The following is a 21,000-nucleotide window of genomic DNA, read 5'->3' as shown; positions in this document are numbered from 1 at the left end:
ATTTATTGTCTTGTTCTGAATCCAAAACCCACAAAATTTTGTAGAAAGAAAGAGCACAGCATTGCTTCATCTGCACAACTTAAAGTTAAAAACCTTTTGAAAATACTTTTCAATAAAGTTCATCGGGTATCAAAAATATTTTATTATGATATTATGGTAGTATGGTAGTTTTTTTATCTAATAAAACAAAATATATTGCATATGACATCGCTTGCCTACTTGGATCACATTTATATAGGATTGTCTGCGAAAACTTAATATAAATTAGACTATAATTAGACTTCATTTGAAGGTTTTTTTTAACAAAAAAAATCTAAGAATTATTAATGAACTTTCGATCTTAAAAGTTTTTTAAGACAAACGTTTTAATTTTGCTTGGTTATATGTAATTGTGATTAAACGCATTTTTTGGAAAATGCAATTATTTTTTTTTACTGAAATAAAGTAAAAATTGATATAAAAGTAGCAACAATGAATTTTTTCTACCACCCATAAATAAACTACTTTAGAGTTATCAATATTTCTCTTAAATAAAATACATTAATATTTAACAAATAACTAAATATTAAGATTTTTCCCTGCATATATTAATACAGAAACAAGGGGTGTAAGTAAATTAAGGACACAAAACAATACGAATATAATAGTATACTCCAATTTAGCAAAATGGATAAATCCGAGAAATAATGAGTAATCAACATATATCAATTTGTAATCAACTACATAATTTTTTGTTTTTTTTTTATACATAAAAACAGCATAATATAATAGTAATGCTATAAACATATAATATTATATTGCCATTTAAAACAATTATATAAAAACATATACAATAATTTTATTTATAAATTAGTCTTGTTTAAAAATTGATGGTAACTTCATGTCTATAAAATCTATATGCAATATATACACAAGCAAAAAATCAACTCTTCTAAATTAACGTCATTATTTAGCTCCAAATGAACATCATCAAACCGCATCATCAATTTTTATTAACTCTTCCCACAAACACATAACCCTTACATTTTGAAATCTCATAACATAAAAAAAGTTATGATTAACTAAATGTCAAATGAATCATCTTCAGTTGGTAGAAAATTTTGCAATTTTGTAGTAAGATGCAAAAATCTAGAATCGCGCATTGCAAGCGATAACGATGAGGCAACATAAGACATAAAACTGACATGCGTAATGAGTAGCCGCAAAAAGATATTGAATTGCTATTTATTAAACCGTAAATTACGAATTACGTTTAAAATAACCTGGGATAAAGATTTATTACTTAATTCTCTAGTACATTCTAACCAGCCGTTTCATCAACCCCGAATTGGAAAAAATATACAGAAAATACCTCTTTCCACCCACTTCCAGATATAATACACCACAAGTTAACTTAAAACTTATTGTAGTATTAAAAAAATATCGATTAAAAATGTAAGCCTTATATTTTTGTGAATTTTTATTACAGAACTTCACAGTGTTTGTTATAAATATTAAAAAGAAATTAACAATGTACATTTTATTTTTATCCAAATGAGACATCGATATCCACAAATGACCAAAGGCCATGAATCAAGATGTCAGAGCTGAGGAATCTGGCGAATTACAGAATAAACAATAAGGTTGAGTTGATTTTTTCTAGAGAATGTGCAATGTTATTTCCCGTTCATAGTGATTGGAAATCTTCATTTCAATACTTGCAATGGATCCAAGATAGTTTACACACAGTGGATGTTTATGTGAGAACATAATTGGAGCTGGTTGACGAGAAAGGAATCGCAGCATTTTTTTAAGGAATAGGTGCAATCTTGTTTATCCTCTTAAGAAACGCATAACACCCTAAGACTTGAACTCATTATTTGTTTTTGCAGAAAAGTAATAAAAACTAATTGATACTCTAACTGCTCAGTTAGTTACTCAGCTTCCATCTGGTCAGTGCGAAAATAAATTCTTTTCTCAATGTTTACCAAGTTTTGCTTCTGTTGCATCATCATCGAATAACTTTATAAAATGGATTTGTCCAAGTTGTCAAAATTTTTGTTACAAGTTTGGCGATGGATCAATATTCGATCAAAAGTTGAATTATCACTAAAACTCACATACCACTGGATGGTTTTCAGGAATTCTTCAGATATGGCGGTATCGGGAATTCAGTAATGATCAGTTTAGATGTGCAGTCGATAATATTCGTGATTTCCAAACTTATTGTCTCGAACTGAATCCAACCCCCATAAAATTTTGTAGAAAGAAAAGAGTACAGCATTGTTTCATCTGCAGCAACTTAAAATTGAAAATCTTTTGAAAATACTTTTCAATGAAGTTCATCATGGATCAAAATATTTTTTATGGTATTATGGAAGTATGGTCGTATTTTTTTGTAATGAAAACAAAATATGTAAATATAGCAATATGACATCTGGGCTTGCCTACTATATTACATTGATATAGGATTGTTTGCGATGAACTTGTAATAATTTAATATTATTTAAAATGTCATGTATTAGAGTAACAATATTTGAAGAAAATGAAGTTTTCATTTGAAATTTTTTTTTTTAAAAAAAACGTAATAATTAGTGATAAACTTACGATTTTGAAAATATTTAGGTTAAACGTTGGATTTTTTTGCTTGGTTATATGAAATTTGGTTCTTTTTTGCAAAGACAATTATTTTCTTACTGAAGTAAAGCTTAAGAAATTGAAATTGGAGTACCAATAATGATTTAAAAATGATGGAACTGAAATGAAATTCATGTATGTTTCATGTTGTTTTCATGCATATTAACAAGGATAGAAACATATTCAGCAAAGAGAATAATTTTTAAATCACTGCTGTTTATTTTTGGGATTTGTTTTGGTTCAAATAAATATCTATCTAACAAACTATCTTGTGAGAGGAATTGCCCGAATTAGGCATATTCGAGTATCTATGTCAAATATGGTTATTAATTAATATTGAACTAGACAGCAAACCTTAACATCTCAATAATCTTATTAGGAAACCAACTTGAAGTTCTGTCTGGTTATATTGGCATAGCCGATTCCAGATATACAAATTAAAGCGATGCTTCCCAAACTTTTGGTATTATTAGCCTCTTTTGCTCTTTTCCTTTACATACACAATATTTTTTTAAATTTCTAATTGCACTGAATATTTGTTTTTGTTTTATTTTTGAATAGGAATTAGAATTCAATAAGATTCCAAAACTGTTGTAATGATACTTGATCTGTTATCATTCATACCTGTCTTTATAGTTTTCTAGAAAGCAACTCATCAGGTGGCTTATTTCTATTAAATATATTATATCTTCACTTGTATTTATTTATTTATTTATTTTATTTTTATTTTTTTAATTTTTTATAGGACAGCAGTTTAATTTCATTTATTTATCAATGTTTAAAAGGATTACTATTGAGTAACCTTTTAGAATAGATGTTTATTATCCATATATACCCAAAATTTCTGAATGCCTTTTTTTGTGCATAAGACGACAGGTTGTGATTAATAATAAAAATTTACCAAATTACTTAATATAATAATGATAGTCAAGTTATTTAATTTGATTCAGCAACATAAAACTTTACTGCTTGATATGATGTAAATATATAAATTGAAATCTTGAGTTGCAAAGCCAAAGTTGCTGTAAACTTAGACATATATCTGTCTTATATTAATGTATACTTAGATTAATTAAAATTTCAATAATAAAATAAAGTAAACAATAGGTAAATGTTTATTGGAAAAGATGTTTCAATGTTAAATTATCAATATAGTGGATATTGATCCTGGATATGAAAAATTTTCTCGAATGTAGACAACTTGAAAGTTTCTGAAATACGGGACAAAATTGCCGAATATTACTATTTTTTGAATAACGGAGTATGCGATTTTAATAATTAAAAAACTGGTTACATTTTTGCGAAGGCAGATCCTGCTCTTTTGGAGATACAGAAACAAATTACAAATAAATATATTTGTTGGTTAAATGTGATATTTACAAATTATTGATGTTGATAGAACTAGTTGTAATTAGGAATTAGGTAGACAAGTATATAGGTGGACAGGTATACAGGTAAAAAATGGAAAGGTAGAAAATAAGAAAAGTAGACAGGTAATCAGCTAGACAGATAGGTAATAAGGTAATTGGGTAAAAAGTAGAAAAGACAATTGTAGATAGATAGACCGGTAGACATAAATTGATAGAACGGTAAGCTGGCAAATAAGTAGGCAGGTAGAGAGATAAATAGGTAAACAAGTAGATTGAGGCTATTTTTACTTGGAAATATATTGCCATTTATATTTTGAAATAAAAACCGATGCAATTGCTATTTAACATCAAGCTGAACAAGGCAGGTATCAAACCTGGAACTTTAGATTCAAACACCACCCAACTGGGGATCCCAGAAGTCAATGTAACATTTAAAGCAAACGCATCCTCTTTAAATTCTTAAAACATATAACCGATTATCGCCTTCTATAATCCTCGTTTATCATATCAATAAATATGACTGACACTACCGTAACACCGGTATTATTCAATCAATTCCTTCTAAAGTACTTTGATATTTTGATATCTCGCAATGACAACCTGTAATTACGCTTTTGAATCCGTGACATTTGCATAAACGCATTTGCAATAATATTAGATCTTCTGCGATCGATAGTGAGCTAGAATAATAGAATTCAGTCCCTTTAACTTTAACGATCGCATCTGACTGGATGTTAACAATAAATCAATGATTACGCATTCATCTCGGAGAGACTTTGAAGTTGTGTTTGCATTATGTCATCTTTTAATATGTCATATGAAACAGGCTGGTGTCTTCCTAGTATGCTTCATTCAAACTTAAGAGGAACTAGAAATAATAATAATTGTAAATTATTAGACTTCTTTGGAATGGAACGTCACAAGTATATTTTTCACTAGAAATGTTTTAATTATAAAATTTTCAAGTATATTGCCATTTCAGTATCCAGCCAACTTAAATGCGCCAACTTTTGATAACTTGCAACATACTTTATTACATTTTTTTAAAGAAGTGCCTCGCGAAGACAATCAATTAAATCAATCAATCAAAAACTTTAGCTTGAAAACTTGGCGCAATTATCCTAATGTTTTTGATTATGGTCCTAGAAGCGTTATTCACAGTTACGGTTCCAAAGTTTAAATAAACTTAATTAATACAAATAAACCACAGTAATCAAAACATAGTCTCATTTTACCGAAGTTCTAGATTGCATTTAGAAGCTCAATTTCTAAGCAATGTAATTGAATTTTTTTAGGTCAGTTAAGAGGTCAATACTATCACCCCGTTTCGGTTTGACGTTAAGTTTTAGGAAACCCTGTATATTACTAATTATTTAATAATTCAATTGCATTAAACTAGTACTGCTAAGTATATTTGGTAGTATTGATTCTAATCCTAATTCTAAAGCCTACAATAGAACAAGGAAATTTGTTTAAGATCTTTGAATTCAAAGTCAGTTCAAATTAATTCTTTCAAATTTTTAATGATTCTAATTTTTATATGCATCTCGTATATGGAATATTATTACTAAAATTTTTTTCATTTTTAAAAAATATATTTAAACTACAAAATACAGCCTTAAAAGTAACTATTTTCCTTACAAATTTTACGCTTATTTAACATTCTTCATATTTTTGCCAATCACGTTGCAGTTTGTTAAGAATAATTTTGGACGTTTCAATTTATTTTCGGTTTCGAATTTATAATAAAAAAACAAGAAATTGGATTATCTAAAGATCAATTTTCAAACTTATAACATTTTTCTTAACAAGATTGACGGTTTCTAGTAGTACTCCTCGTATAATTTATTAATTTACTACCACTAAATATCGAAAACTTAAGTGACTATCAAATTTTACTTTTAATTTTATTATCTTACATTTAGTCAAATTTTGAAAAGCCTAATTATTCCACGTTTCTGAATTTGCTAATTTTGATGTGAAGCATTATATTGCTAATAAGTTGTCTATAAATAATAGTAAACCAACTTTATCTTAAAAATTCTTGTTAACCCTATCAAAGATTTATATTGTCATGTATGACGATTTCTAGCAGAAACTTGGTAACATTTTATGGTCATCTAATACTGGAAAATTTTAGACATTTGTTGTTGGAACCTTGAATTTATTTTTTAAGCGATATAACAAATTATAAAAATACTCCTATTAAATTGAAGCTGAATATGAATTTTAGAATATTTTTATTCAATACTTCTAAACTCCCTCTAAATTTACCAATTTTTATTAGTAAATAATTCAAACTTTTTTAAATAGCCATCAGAACTTCAGTTTTTTGAATTGCTAGCTAAGATTAATGTATTATTACAATTTTTATACTGATAATTTTTAAATTCATTTTGCATTGTAGAGAGAAGATTGTTGTAGATCAGGATGGGTAATTTTACCATAGTTTACCATAACATTGCAAAGATATTGTAAGTGTTATTACTATGCATATTAGATCACATAAGTAAATATATTCGTGAAATTTCATATTAAAGATTTACGTATATTTATTGATAATTGAATATACTTGGTGAACAAAATACTTTCTCTATCATTTTACTATAACATTTGAATTAAAATTGTAAAATTCCAGTTCAGAAGTAATTTTAGATAAAGTATATTAATATCATTGTAATATTTTGAACAAGTAAGTTTTACTGCAAGACATTACGAAAGAAAGTATCTTATAAAATAGAAATTCAAATTTGATAAGTTTCCTATTGAGTAACGTTTAAGAACTTCAATTGATGATTTATAGTTTATCTCAAAATTCGTTTTTTGAAAGACAGATTTCAATTTATTAAAAAATCTAAGAAGATATTTGGATATATATGCTAGGAATTTATTGGACAAAGTATTCAGCTACAGAAAAAACTTATTATAAAATTATATTTATTAACAAAAATACAAAGTTTTAAAGGAATTTTCTTAAAGTATTCATAATTGATCGATAATAATCTTTCCAATATGATCCCCGTTGTTTCTGACGGTTTCCAAAAAAATCAACTAAAATTATTATTGGAGTTCATTATTCCACAAAATTAGGTATTTATTTTTTTGACTTATTTTATTTTTAATTCTACTACGTCGCATGTTTCGTATTAATTTAATTTCAGCGTTTTTAATTAGTTAATTACAATAATACATATTTACTAATTACGATAATATCTTTTACTAATTTAAAATTGAAAATGGGTGTTGCAACAATCGTTTAAAATAGAATCCAATATTTTACAATTAGCTATGCAATCGAACCGTCTTCCGCCTTTGTAATTACTCATTATGAAGGGCTCTCGATATCGGGGACATGAATAATTAGATTGAGCAAAGACAGTTTGGATAAAAAATTGTCTACAAACTATATTATGGCACCGGCTTTAAACACTTTCTAGAAACGATGCATTGTTTCATAATAAATTCTAGCTAATAGTTACAAAATCGAAGAATTTCTCTGAAAGTAAATAAAAGGTCCTTGAACCTAATGATTGGCTAAAGCTCTTACCACTAATAATAAAAAAAACAGAGTGTAGTCTCTATATTTTATGTTAAAACCTGTTTTATATCAGGCTGTGAAATCTGGTATTGAACCTTGTATTCTGTGATTGGATAAAGCATTTACCACTGATAATATTGAGTCACCATATCTTAAGTGAAAACCTGTACTGCTCCAAATTAGGCTGCCGAAGGTAGGTATTGAACCTGATACCCTTGATTGGCGAAAGCTTTTACCACTAATAATAAGTTACAGCATAGTCTCTATATTTCAAAACCAGTACTACTTTATATCAGGCGGGTTATTACCAATTGCCATTTACCACTGATAATAATAAGTCACCATATTTTAAAGTAACAACCAGTACTGAATAATATCAGACTGCCCAAAGCTGGTATCGAACCTTGTATCCTGTGATTGGCCAAAGCTCTTACCACTGATAGAATTAACTCACCATATTTTTAAGTGAAAATCAGTAGCGCTTTACATCAGGCTGCCCAAAGCTGGTATTGAACCTGGAACTCCATGATTGGCCGAAGCTTTTAGCACTAATAATAATTCACAGTACAGTCTCTATACTTTTAAATGAAAACCAGTTCTGCTTTAGATCATACTATCAAAGATGGTATTGAACATTGTACTTTGTAATTGGTCAAAGCTCTCTTCACTGATAATAATAAACCATCATAATTCTGAGTGAAAGCATAACTGGTATCAAGTCTTGTTCTCTGGGCCAAAGCTGTTGTTACTGATAATATTCAGTCACCACATTTTTAAGTAAAAATTAGTACTGATTCATATCAGACTGCCCAAGGCTGATATTGCAACTTATACCCTATGATTAGCCAAAGCTCTTAGCACTAATAATAATTTACTGTATAGTCACTATATTTTTAAATAAAAACCAGTGCTGTTTTATATCAGGCTGCCCAAGGTTGGTATCGAAACTCACCCTGTACCCTGTGATTGGTCAAAGCTCTAACAACTGATAATTTTAAGTCATTTTTATGTGAAAACCAGTACTGCTTTATATCAGGCATTAAAAGCTGGTATTGAACCTTGTACTCTGTGATTAGCTAAAGCTTGTATTACTAATAATAAGTAACAGTACAGTCACTATATTTTTGAACAAAAACCAGTACTGCTTTATATCAAGCTGCCAAAGCTTGTATTGTGTCACTGACCAAAGTTCTTACCACCACCGATAATAAGTCAATATATATTTCAGTAAAAAGATATCGAGGCTGGTATCAAACTTGGAACCCTTGATTGACCAAAGCTATTACCACTAATAATAATAATCAATTATAATTGAGGCCAACAGTAACATAATTTCTAGAAGTTTTTGCATAATTGAAAGTTGTTACAAATAAGAAATATTAAATTGATATCAACCTTTATTATGGATCGATGGTACCAATAAATATCAAATTATTAAAATGTTTTAAAAGTCTAATTATTCCGTTTTGAATAATATTTGTAAACTACAATTCATATTAACTAATATTTTAACAACCCGAAGCAGATTTAAAATTTTGTCAGAAAATCCAGCTTTCCAAATTTCAGAGTTTGAGGTTCTAAGTCATTCTGAATCGTTTGAGATCAAAATTGGAAAAAATATATAGGTGGAAGTCAAAATTTGATATTTTGTTGATAGTTTCTAATGAAAGAACTGCAAGGATTTCAAAAATTTAAAAGTCATTTGATAAAACAATAAAAGATTGGTTATGCAAGACGATCGGCCAAAACCTTTCTGTAAAATCAGCATAAAAAAATTCAACCAAAATCCTGAACCAAGTTTGAAATTTTTAAAATTGTTCAAAAGATATCAGTTTGGAATCGTGCTAATTAGTTTTTGATAAAGATTCTTCCTAATTAATGCAACTTCGCGCAGTGGTAAAGTTCAAGATTACGTGAACTTACTAAAACATCATAGGCCTACAAAATGTGTTTTGAATTATAAAAAAAATATTAATGTTTGGAATAATAGAGCTTCAAAATTTTATCGTCACAATTTGAGAAGTTGCTAAATCTTAATTGCTATTGATTCAATAGATTATTATTTACATATATAGGAAAGTTCAAGCAACTCGCTTTAACTTAACAGACCACTTACACCTAATTTATAACTTAATTATATAAAGTTTTTATAACAATGGCATTTAATATTGAACTAGTGTTAGTACTAAATCATTGAATTTCATTTGACAAATAATGTTAAGCTCTTCATAACTTATAGTTTAATTATCTTATCATTCCACTTATCAGCACCAATGTTAAGTTTATTAACCTTAAGTTTTGAATGTTAAGTACAATATGCTAACATAATGCATTAAATAACAAATATAAAACTGAAATATAATAAAACATTATCTTCTGCAATTTATTTTGGATTTTATCAATTACTAATTGCTCTAAATTGCTAAGAACAGAAGTTTCTTTCAATACCAAGTCAAAAATATTCGAGTACACAATATTCTGCTAATAATTTTTGCAATATAGTAGATGTGTAACATAAAAAATAAAGCTTATAAATCAAACAATTTTATATAGTTTCATATATAAAACTAACAAACTTCATTCATTAAAAATATTTACAAAAACATAATTATTATTTACATTTGATACAGTTTGCCAATTGATTTTTATACGATATCCATAAATGACCAAAGGCCATGAATCAAGATGTCAGAGCTAAGGAATCTGGTGAATTACAAAATGAACAAATACGGTTTAGTGACTGGATTTCCTCATTTGAATCCTTGCAATCGATACTAGATAGTTTACCACAGTGGATCTTTATGTGAGAACATTATTGGAACTGGTTGACGAGAAAGAAATCGCAGAATTTTTTTTTGAACAGAAATGAGAGCAATCTTGTTTATCCTCTTGAGAAATGCATAACACCCTAAGACTTGAATTCATTATGTTATTGCAGAGAAGTAATAAAAACTAATTGATTTCCAAACTAATTAGTTAGCTACTCAGCTTCCATCTGATTGATGCGACAATAAATGGTTTTCTCAATATTTACCCAGGTTTACTTCTGCTTCTTCATCATTAAATTAATTTGTTTAAGCTGTCATTTTTTTTTGTTGCAAGTTTGGCGATGGATCAATATTCGATCAAAAAGTTGAATTATTACTAAAAATCACATACCACTGGATGGTTTTCAGGAATTTTTTAGATATGGCGGTATCGGAAATTCGGCAGTGATCAATTAGGTGCGCAGTCGATGATATTTCGTGATTTCCAAACTTATTGTCTCGATCTGAATCCAAAACCCATAAAATTTTGTAGAAAGATAAGAGTACAGCATTGTTTCATCTGTAACAACTTAAAATTGAAAATCTTTTGAAAATACTTTTCAACGAAGTTCATCGTGGATCAAAAATATTTTATTTTGGTGTTATGGGATTTTTTTTTCTAATGAAAACAAAATATGTGAATATAGCAATATGACATCGCTTGCCTACTAGATTACATTGATTAATTAAATTAGATATAGATAATAAGTATATTTACTTATATATTATATTAGTATGTAAGTTTGCAGAAGGTGCATATGTATATATCATATATTTTTTTTGCAAAATTCATTCTTTTAAATTACAAAATTTTATATAATTAGCTTAGTACAATTTTGACCAAAAAACAATTCTATATCAATGTAATCTAGTAGACAAGCGATGTCTTATTGCTATATTTACATATTTTGTTTTCATTAGAAAAAAAAATCCTATAACACTAAAATAAAATATTTTTGATCCACGATGAACTTTGTTGAAAAGTATTTTCAAAAGAATTTTAATTTTAAGTTGCTACAGATGAAACAATGCTGTACTCTTTTCTTTCTACAAAATTTTATGGGTTTTGGATTCAGAACAAGACAATAAGTTTGGAAATCGCGTACACCATCGACTGCACACTTAATTGATCACTGCCGAATTCCCGATACCGCCATATCAGAAGAATTCCTGAAAACCATCCAGTGGTATGTGATGATTAGTGATAAATTAACTATTTAATCGAATATTAATCCATCGCCAAACCTGCAACAAAAAAATTGACAGCTTAGACAAATTAATTTAATGATGAAGCAGCAGAAGTAAACCTGGGTAAATATTGAGAAAACCATTTACTGTCGCATCGATCAGACGGAAGCTGAGTAGCTAACTAATTAGTTTGGATGTCAATTAGTTTTGATTACTTCTCTGCAAAAACAAATAAAAAATTCAAGTATTATGGTATTATGGATTTCTCAAGAGGATAAACAAGATTGCACCCATTCATTTTCAAAAAAAATTCCCTGCGATTTCTTTCTCGTCAACCAGTTCCAATAATGTTCTCACATAAAGATCGACTGTGGTAAACTATCTAGTATCGATTGCGAGGATTCAAATGAGGAAATCCAGTCACTAAACCGTATTTGTTCATTTTGTAATTCGCCTGATTCCTTAGCTCTGACATCTTGATTCATGGCCTTTGGTCATTTATGAATATCGTGTAAAAATGAATGTGCAAACTGTATCAAATGTAAATAATAATTATGTTTTTGTAAATATTTTTAATAAATAAAGTACGTGTTAGTTTTATGTTTGAAACTATTTAAAACTGTTTCACTTATAAGCTTTTATTTTTTATGTTACACATCTACTATATATTTTTTTTTTTTTTTTTTTTTTTTTTTTTAAATTTGAACGTTATTTTATTTATTTACATATATACATTATTTTCATATCTCAGTCAGACAGAGGTGCCTGGTATGAGAGATTATGAAAAACAGTTTTCATATAATATTTACATTTCATTTGACTATAATATCTATTTCATTAATATAATATCTATATATATATATATAACTCTTCAGTCTTCTTTGTCTTCAATTTCTATATAGTACTTCTTTATTTTTCTTTTAAAATTTTCATTATCATTGGTCATCTTAATATAGTCTGGCAATTCGTTATATATTTTGGTAGCACTCCATATGACATTTTCTCTCAAATTCTTTTTTCTATTGCGTTCAATGTGAAAATTGTTGTGTTGTCTCGTGTAGTGTTCATGTATATCTTGATTTGTGTCTATTGTTGCACTTGTTTTAATTCGGTTAAATTTCATTTTGTGTATTAGTTTGCATTTCTCTATTTCAATTATGTTATTTAGTGAATGATTATTTGTTTCTCTCTGCAAGTATTTGGTGGGTGTTAGATGTGGTAAATTATATGCTATTTTTATGGCTTTATTCATTATTCTCTGTATGTCATTTAGGTTTGCTTTAGTTGTTTGGCTCCATGTTGTTATGCCATATAAAATTATAGGTATTATTTGCGTTTTAAGAATTAGTATTTTATTTTTTTTGCCGAAAGAGTGGATCCTTTTCAATGCCCCTGTTAATGTTCCTATCTTTCTTTTTATTTTGTTTATATGGTCTGTCCATGTCAGTTTTTCATTTATTATCAGTCCTAAGTATTTTATGCTTTCCACTTCCTCTATTGCTCTATTATTTACTTCAATTTTTAGTTTAGTGTTCTCAGTATTTTTTCTATGTTTGAAATATATGTATTTTGTTTTATCTATGTTAATTGTTAGTTTATTTTCAGTTAGCCACTCGGTGTATATTTTCATGTCCGTGTTTATAATATCTTCGAGTCTTTTTTTATCCTTATCCGCATATACTATCGCTGTATCGTCTGCATATAATATGTATCTTCCCTTTAATTTTGCGTCTTTAAGGTTATTGGTGTATAATAGATACAATAAAGGTCCTAATACAGAACCTTGTGGAACTCCACAGGTTATGTTACATCCTCCACTTGTGAAATTTCCCACCTTCGTCCTTACCACTCTTTTCATGAGGAAATCTTTGATAATGCTGTAAGACAAACCCTCTACACCCAAATCTATTAGTTTATTGAGTAATATGCCATGATCTACTGTATCGAAAGCTTTTTGTAAATCAATAAAAATTGCAACTGTGTGCATATTTTCCTCAAGGTGCTGACTGATGGTATTAGTCAAATCTATTAGGGCACCTTGTGTATTTGATGAAGGGAGGAAACCATATTGATTTTTGTCAATTTTTTGAATGAGAAAGTCAAGTAATCTTTTTTTTATTACTTTTTCATATATCTTGGAGAATGTGTTTGTTATTGTTATGGGTCTGTAGTTATTTGGATCTGTTTTGTTTCCTGTTTTGAAAATTGGTTTTATTGTAGCCATTTTAAGACACGATGGAAATATACCACATTCTATGTATCTATTCATTAAAACAGCAAGTAGTGGAGCTATTATATTTATTATTTTTTTAGTGATTCTTGCTGTTATCTTGTCTTCGCCAGGTGCAGCGTTATTTTTCAGATTTTCAACAATTTTTTTTATTTCTTTCTCATCTGTTAATTCAAAAATTTGGATCTTGTTTTTAGGTTTGTGTATTGATGGTTTATAGTTGCAATGATCCATTTTCTTTTGTAGTTTCATACCTATTTCAGCAAAATGTTTGTTGAGATACTCCGCAATGTCTTCCTTTTCTGTAAGAAATATATTTTTATCTTTATGCTGTATTTTTTCAATATTTTCTTTATATTCGTTTTTATTTGTTCCTCCTCCTAATGTTTTATTTATTAGTTCCCATATTTTTCGAGAGTCACTTTCACATTTTTTTGTTTCTTCTGAATAGTATTGTCTTTTTGCTTTGTAGATCATATTTTTTATATCTTTTTTTATATTATTATATTTTATTTTTATGGCATTATGTTTGTTTACTTCATTTATATTGCATTTCTTTAAATTATTGTAGAATTTGTTTCTGTATTTCATCAAGTTAATAATTTCTTCTGTTATCCAGGTATCTTCTCTGGCTCTTATTGTTTCTTTGATTTTATTTTCTTTTGCTGCATCCTGTATTATTTTTATTAAATCCTCTAATTGGTCCACTATTTTAGAGTCTAACTTACAAGTTATTGTCTTTTCTAATCCTTCTAAATCTATGCTATATCTAATTATTTTATGCATTTTTGGTTTGATTCTCGGCGTATTTTGTATAAATACTGTTATCATTTTGTGATCAGATATTTCTGTGTCTTCTATTTCTATATTAATCTTCTTTTTATAATTTGATATAACATGGTCAATTATTGATTTAGTGTTTTGAGTCTCCCTTGTGGCGTATTGGCTATCTTTATTATTTATCTATATTGCAAAAATTTTTAGCAGAACGTTTTGTATTCGAATATTTTTGACATTGTATTGAAAGAAACTTATGTTCTTATCATTTTAGAGCAATTAGTAATTGGTAAAATTCAAATTAAATTGTGGATATATATATATATATATATATATATATATATATATTGATATATGAATTTTATAAAACTGACAAAACGGAAATATTGTAAAACAGATAATTTTTCCATAAATGCTGCAATGCCGGATAAGGACTACTTATACTTGGATACATTTCTATCTATATTTTCAAGCAAAAACGATTGTCCCTACTGCTTATCGGGTATGTAACTGACCTGAGAAATATGTCTGACTGCACACTAACCACTGGCTTTTGTTAATATTTAGTATGACAAATTCTTCATAACATGGCCTTGCCATTACATTTTTCTGTTATGCGGCAGAATCGGCCCCATAGATAGTAATATGTTTCCAAAAGATGCCTTCCTGCGGCATTGCTGCATCAATAAATATTCGCTCTATTACAGAACTTGTAATAAAATTTATCAAACAGACAACTGTTGATGTAGTTGCCATCTGTAAAACCAACGTGGTACAAAGTCAAACTAGCCCAATAGCTTATAAGACTCTAAAACTCCGATTACTGCTCAATAAAATAAAGAAAATTCCTAAAACACATTGATCAGGAAACGACATGGAAAAATTCAGCATTATACTATGCATCAAAAAAATAATTTCATTAATAATACATGTAGTTAATACGTTTTTCATGCGAATACAGATACGCATCAGAAGTTTCGCTCAATTATGCGTAAATAATAATATTTGACGTGAAAATTCCTACGATCTATTCGACATGCAAATTGTATCGATCTGATATAACAACGATCTAATAAACAGATTCCTCGTACGCACGACTGGCAATAATAAATAAATAATCTAAGTCGTAATTCGGCCTTGCAATATACTAATACTCGGTTGTTGGCTAAGTGACAAGACAATTTACTCTTTGTATTGCATCACAGTTGCAATTTTCAAGGTCAGCTCGAATAAAACTCATTCAAATGCATTCTGAAATAAAACACAGACTTGCACCCACCAGAGATGCGAACTAGATTATCAACATTTTTCCGACGTTTAGTTCAAAGTTGGCAATTGCTGGGAAAAGCAGCAAAGTTGGCTAAATTTTTCACCCGGCCGGAAAAGTCTATCGTATATGGGACGGCGGTTTTTGATTCGTAACAGTTTTTAGTTCGAAATAAAAAAAAACTATTTTTAAAATAATATTCAGTGCTAATTGAACGTTGATTAAATTGACATGATAATTATACAATTAAATAAATAAATAGTTAAACACAATCATAACATCACTATGTATGCAAAGGTTCAGCCAAATTTGTAATGGTCAACCGCCAAATTTGAAAAAAACATGCTTTTCTATTGAAAATAAAATAAATAGTACTAAAACAGTGTGAAAAAAATTAAACTGAGTATTTTAACATAATTTATAAAAAAATATAAATATTCTTTAAAAAAGGGCCACACATATTTCAATCTTAAATTTGGAAACAGTGAATTGAAATGATTGAGACAAAGTGATTAATTTTATATAAATTTCATGGATTTTTTTTTCATAGTAGACATTTCTACATATATTTAATTTAGTTTTAAATAATTATCAAAAAAGATACAAAACTGTGAGGAGAAATGAAAAGTCAAGCAGTAAGAATCATCTGTATTACATAGAAAAAATATATTTGAAGCCCAGATATTAAAAATATATAGACCAAGTCGTTTTTTTAAATATTTTTTAACTTATTTTAATACTTTTCATAACATTATTTTAAAGATAGAAAAAAAAAACAAATTATAAGCATAGTAATAGAGTAAATAAAAATAATTAAAAAAAAATTTTATCTACAAATTTTAGGCTTTTGCCTTAAGACAAAAATCATTGAAAGCTTTAACTTTTTTTTATAATCTTTAAGAAAAAAAATATATATAAGAATTTTAAAATTGATGAAAAAAAATTGGACTTTTTTATTGGAGAAATCAGATTTTTTCTTATATTTTGGGTGGTCGCGCTCCGTAGCTGTTTTAGAGACGAAATCTTGAAGCGCATAAGCGCCGCGTCGTACTGTTACACATTATAAATCTTGCTACGTAGTCCATAGAAATGTAAACAAAATTTGTGCTTATTATGAAAATCCCTAAAAAATATCTTATAATAACTTAAATCGTTTGACCTGTCTTCTCAAAATCGTCGACAAAAAACTGTATCCGCACATACATACACAGACACATACATACATATGAACACACGTATTTCTTCAAAGATATGCCAAAATCTTTGAAATGTAAAGATATATAAAAAAAAATATTTTTGATTTTTCTGCGATTACTATAACTTACCATACGAGAAGTTAAATATGCTAATTGAAAATCAAATTTAATTTTTTTTTATCAATTTTTAAAATAATTTCAACACTATTTAAATATTATTATAAAGTCACAAAAATAATAGGTTATAAACTCTATCATAGCCTAAATTGTAAATGAGAAATTTTAATCCATAATAATAACACCTAATTTAAAAAAAAATCAACTTATTTTAACAATTTTTGTAATGTTGATGTAGGCCACAAAACGTTTGATTATAAGTACAGTAATGGTGCAAATGGTAAAAAAGTGAATAATAAAATTTTTTAGTAGAATTTTTCATGAGAAATTTTATAAAAATCCTACATACTCATAAATTTTCATGTTTAATTAAAAGCAGTGTCTATTATTATTATTATTATTTATTAAATTATGCATCTAAATATAGTTGTTATAAAATTGTAATCAATTGATTTATTTTATAGGCTATTAACACATTTGCGACATGTCAGTTGTAAATAGGTCAATATTATGACCAATGTGTTTCAATATCAATGACAAGATACCTTGAGACACATCAGAGTATTTAAATAAACAGTATTACACTATAACTAAACTAGTTTTTCCTTTTAAAGAAGCTTGAAATAAATAAAAAGATAATAAAGTAGTAAAATTTATTAGAATAGAAAAATCATGTAAAATAAAATAAATCAAGACGATTAATTAATGCAATAATATTAGTAATTTTGTCAGCATATATGGGGTTGAAGTAGTTTGTTTTTAAATGAAACAGAAAAGTGAAATGTTTTGAAGTAGCAGTTTTAAAAACAATTTAATATTTACGAAATACTTTAAACCAACCATTTCAATCAATTTGAAATCAAAGGATAACTATAAAACATCATGGTATTAAGCTTGACAAGATTAATACTTGCACTTGCATTAAAAATATATTTTTCTAGTAATTTAATATAAATTTTAATAAAATATAAATGTAAAAGTAAATAATGGCTCCATTAATTAATACTAAAAATCAAATTATTAAATTATGTTTATTCTAGAGTTTAGAATTATATGCCTATTATAGAGTCAAACAAGTAAAGGTTCACAAATTTAAAATGAAAACTGTATATATAAAAATGTTTAAAAAAACTCATAGTGGTCAACCACAAATTTAAAAAAATATGTACTATTGAAGTGAAATAATAACGTGATTAAAATTAAAGTTTGGAAAAACTTGTAGTGGTCAGCCGCTAATTTTAAAAGAAATTTTATTTTTTACTTTTTAAGAGAAATAATGTGATTCAAATCAAAATAATTATTTTACATTCATTTCATGAATGTTTTATTTTTTTTAAAAAAGCACATTAATCATTATAATAATTATTTCAATGAAACACAAATTTTATAAAATGTATTTATGAAAAGATTATATCTTATTTGTTAATGTAAAATGTGGCCAATGGCATTAAAAAATAAAATGAATAAATATTATTGGTGCTGTTAGGTAATATATTTATGAAGAAATAAGAAAAGTTAATAAAATAGACATAGATATGTATAAAATTATTCGAAGTACTTGTGGAATTGATGTGTAACTCATTGAATAAAAAAAGTATATATTGTAATGAAATATGTGAAGTAATCTAAAATAATAACACTTTATTTAAAAAAAATTTAATTAATTTTACCACTAATCATATTATTCGATAAATGAATAAAATAATTAACACTGATTATAAAACAAAATCTATCTATCCATAGTACTGTGATGCCCAGAATTACATTGAACATGATAATTTAAGCAAAAGTGATATTTTTAATAACAGTGTGTGTTATTTTCTCAAACAATATGTTGAAAAAATAAAAGTACTTAATATTTAACCTCTATTTTAAAATCGCTGATCTATTATACAAAGTGTCCAAATTCCGTTTGCCCTTACTGGGTGTCCATGAAAATTAAATAGTCTCTTTGTAATTACTGCAAATTAACAAACCCATAATCACACTTAATAGTCATCAGAACAAAATTGTTTTAAACCATCTTTAAACTTAAGGACACGATAATTTGTAGTTTTTTTCGGCTGTGAATTATATTAGAGAAATTAATATAAAAGCGAGATTAGAGCAAAACAATGGAAGGAAACGCAAGAGTAAATATCGTGAGAAAATCATGTCATTTCAAAGTCATATCACACATACTCATCTTTATAAAGTCACATTTGTGACGTCACCCTGACGTAACAGTTACTTACTGGGTGCTGGTTAAGATGTCTTCACTAGTAGATGGAGGGCTGGTGAAATTAATCATTGAATTAATCACAATTATTGAATTTAAGATTTTAAATAAACATTTTTGCAATGAGAGACTTTGGACAATAGTTGGTATAACATTTGTTATTAATATAACATGTGGAAATATGAAGTATTAGTATTTAGCAAAAGCATAAAAAAACAAACAAGTTGTGTTTGAAGAAATAAAATTAGAGTCCTGCTTAAGTTATATTATTTTATTGTAGACTTTTTCAATGGTGTATAATTAAATTAAAAGAATTTAAAATAAAAAAGAGTACGCGTATGGTTCACGCGCGATTGAAGTAAAACTTATTTACTACTGTACAAGTGGCATTTAAGTAAAAGTAAATACATCATACACAATTTTGAATAATGTTTATTAGTAATATGGAAACACTCGTGATGCACACATTTATTAGTGTCAACCATTATACACATTAATATAATGGTAAATTATAAATTATATATTTATAATAGCATTAAAAATATGTATAATATTTAAAAACAATAATGTAATTAAAGTCAAATATGACATGATCGGTTTGTCATTGTAATTAGCATTTAGAAATGAACCTTCATTAGAGAAATGAAGCAATTGCTTCTATAATAATTGTTCACACAGTGGATTATGTTAAACAACGCCTAAACAAATATTGTTTTTGCAACTTCACTCATTATGTAATTATGATTAAAGAACTTCTTGTAATTAAAATTAATATACATTCATTGATAGCTTGTATTTTTGTCGCTGGCGATATAGTCTCATTCATTGAATGGCTGTAATATACGTCTTGCCTAAAAAATATTTTCCATTTTAGTAACTCCAAAGATTTATAGGAACTACGAATAATATAAAAATAATTTCTAATCAATAAACTTGCGTTTAGTACAAAAATGTTTAATTTGTTTTATTATTTGCAAAGAACAGGGTAAAATATTCTGCTGATTTAGGCATTTTTCAATAAATCAAGATTTGTACTACAATGTAAATTTAGAATGTATATTTATCTATGTCGATTTTCTTGTTGATAACGGTACGCATACAACGTTGATGCCGGTACGCATATAACGACAGATCTCTATTCACATACACGATGGCTAATCAAAATTGACCCGTATAGAAGTTCGGGCGTAACGGACTTCCGTTGCATTTGTACGTATTTACACCCGAGTCGCGCCTAAAGAAGTTTTATTTAAAAATATTGCCCACTTATTTATTCACTTTCTATATTTTTATAAAATAAATTCAATTTCAGTCTTCAGCAAATAAAATAATAAATTCAGTACATATGAGTCAATTATTTATTAGCCTCCGTTCTAATTAAAAACATATTTGTTTTACATCACTCTACAAACAAATTAAGACAATGTAGAAGCATGCAAATGCAAATGTCACCTGTACTTCACAATCTATGTATGCAATTGACACTGCAGAATATTAATTTGAAAATTTTCCTTTTTAAATGATTAATTTTACGATATGGCATAAACGTAATTGCATTTATATTCATAAATATTATCCGTCATAATTAGACGGTATAAAATTATATTTTGTTTTATTTAGTTCTTGGACTTACATCATTAGTTCCTTGATGATAATTTTAATAATATGTACGAGTA

General features: G+C 27.3%; 2 protein-coding genes across 2 annotated transcripts in view; one reads left to right on the top strand and one right to left on the bottom strand.

Moving 5' to 3' along the window:
* LOC113374781 (putative uncharacterized protein DDB_G0281733) overlaps positions 1-8,564 on the bottom strand; it is a 13,794-nt gene extending 5,230 nt beyond the window's left edge. Inside the window, exons 1-2 of the mRNA XM_026614747.1 lie at positions 8,477-8,564; positions 8,139-8,272 (exon numbers count right to left, since the gene is read on the bottom strand). Coding sequence (XP_026470532.1) covers positions 8,139-8,272; positions 8,477-8,564 — 222 coding nt within the window. The remainder of the gene's footprint in view (positions 1-8,138; positions 8,273-8,476) is intronic.
* Positions 8,565-10,199: 1,635 nt separating this feature from the next.
* Positions 10,200-21,000, top strand: part of LOC113374780 — a 36,525-nt gene continuing 25,724 nt past the window's right edge. Inside the window, exons 1-2 of the mRNA XM_026614746.1 lie at positions 10,200-10,327; positions 13,258-13,318. Of these exons, the coding sequence (XP_026470531.1) occupies positions 10,200-10,327; positions 13,258-13,318 (189 nt within the window). The remainder of the gene's footprint in view (positions 10,328-13,257; positions 13,319-21,000) is intronic.

Source organism: Ctenocephalides felis, unplaced genomic scaffold, assembly GCF_003426905.1.
Source record: "Ctenocephalides felis isolate EL2017-DRISC unplaced genomic scaffold, ASM342690v1 CF-g0.4_SCAFFOLD_01886, whole genome shotgun sequence".
Classification (NCBI taxonomy): domain Eukaryota; kingdom Metazoa; phylum Arthropoda; class Insecta; order Siphonaptera; family Pulicidae; genus Ctenocephalides; species Ctenocephalides felis.
The sequence above is the reverse complement of the archived record's forward strand: the minus strand, read 5'-3'. Positions and strand labels throughout refer to the sequence as shown.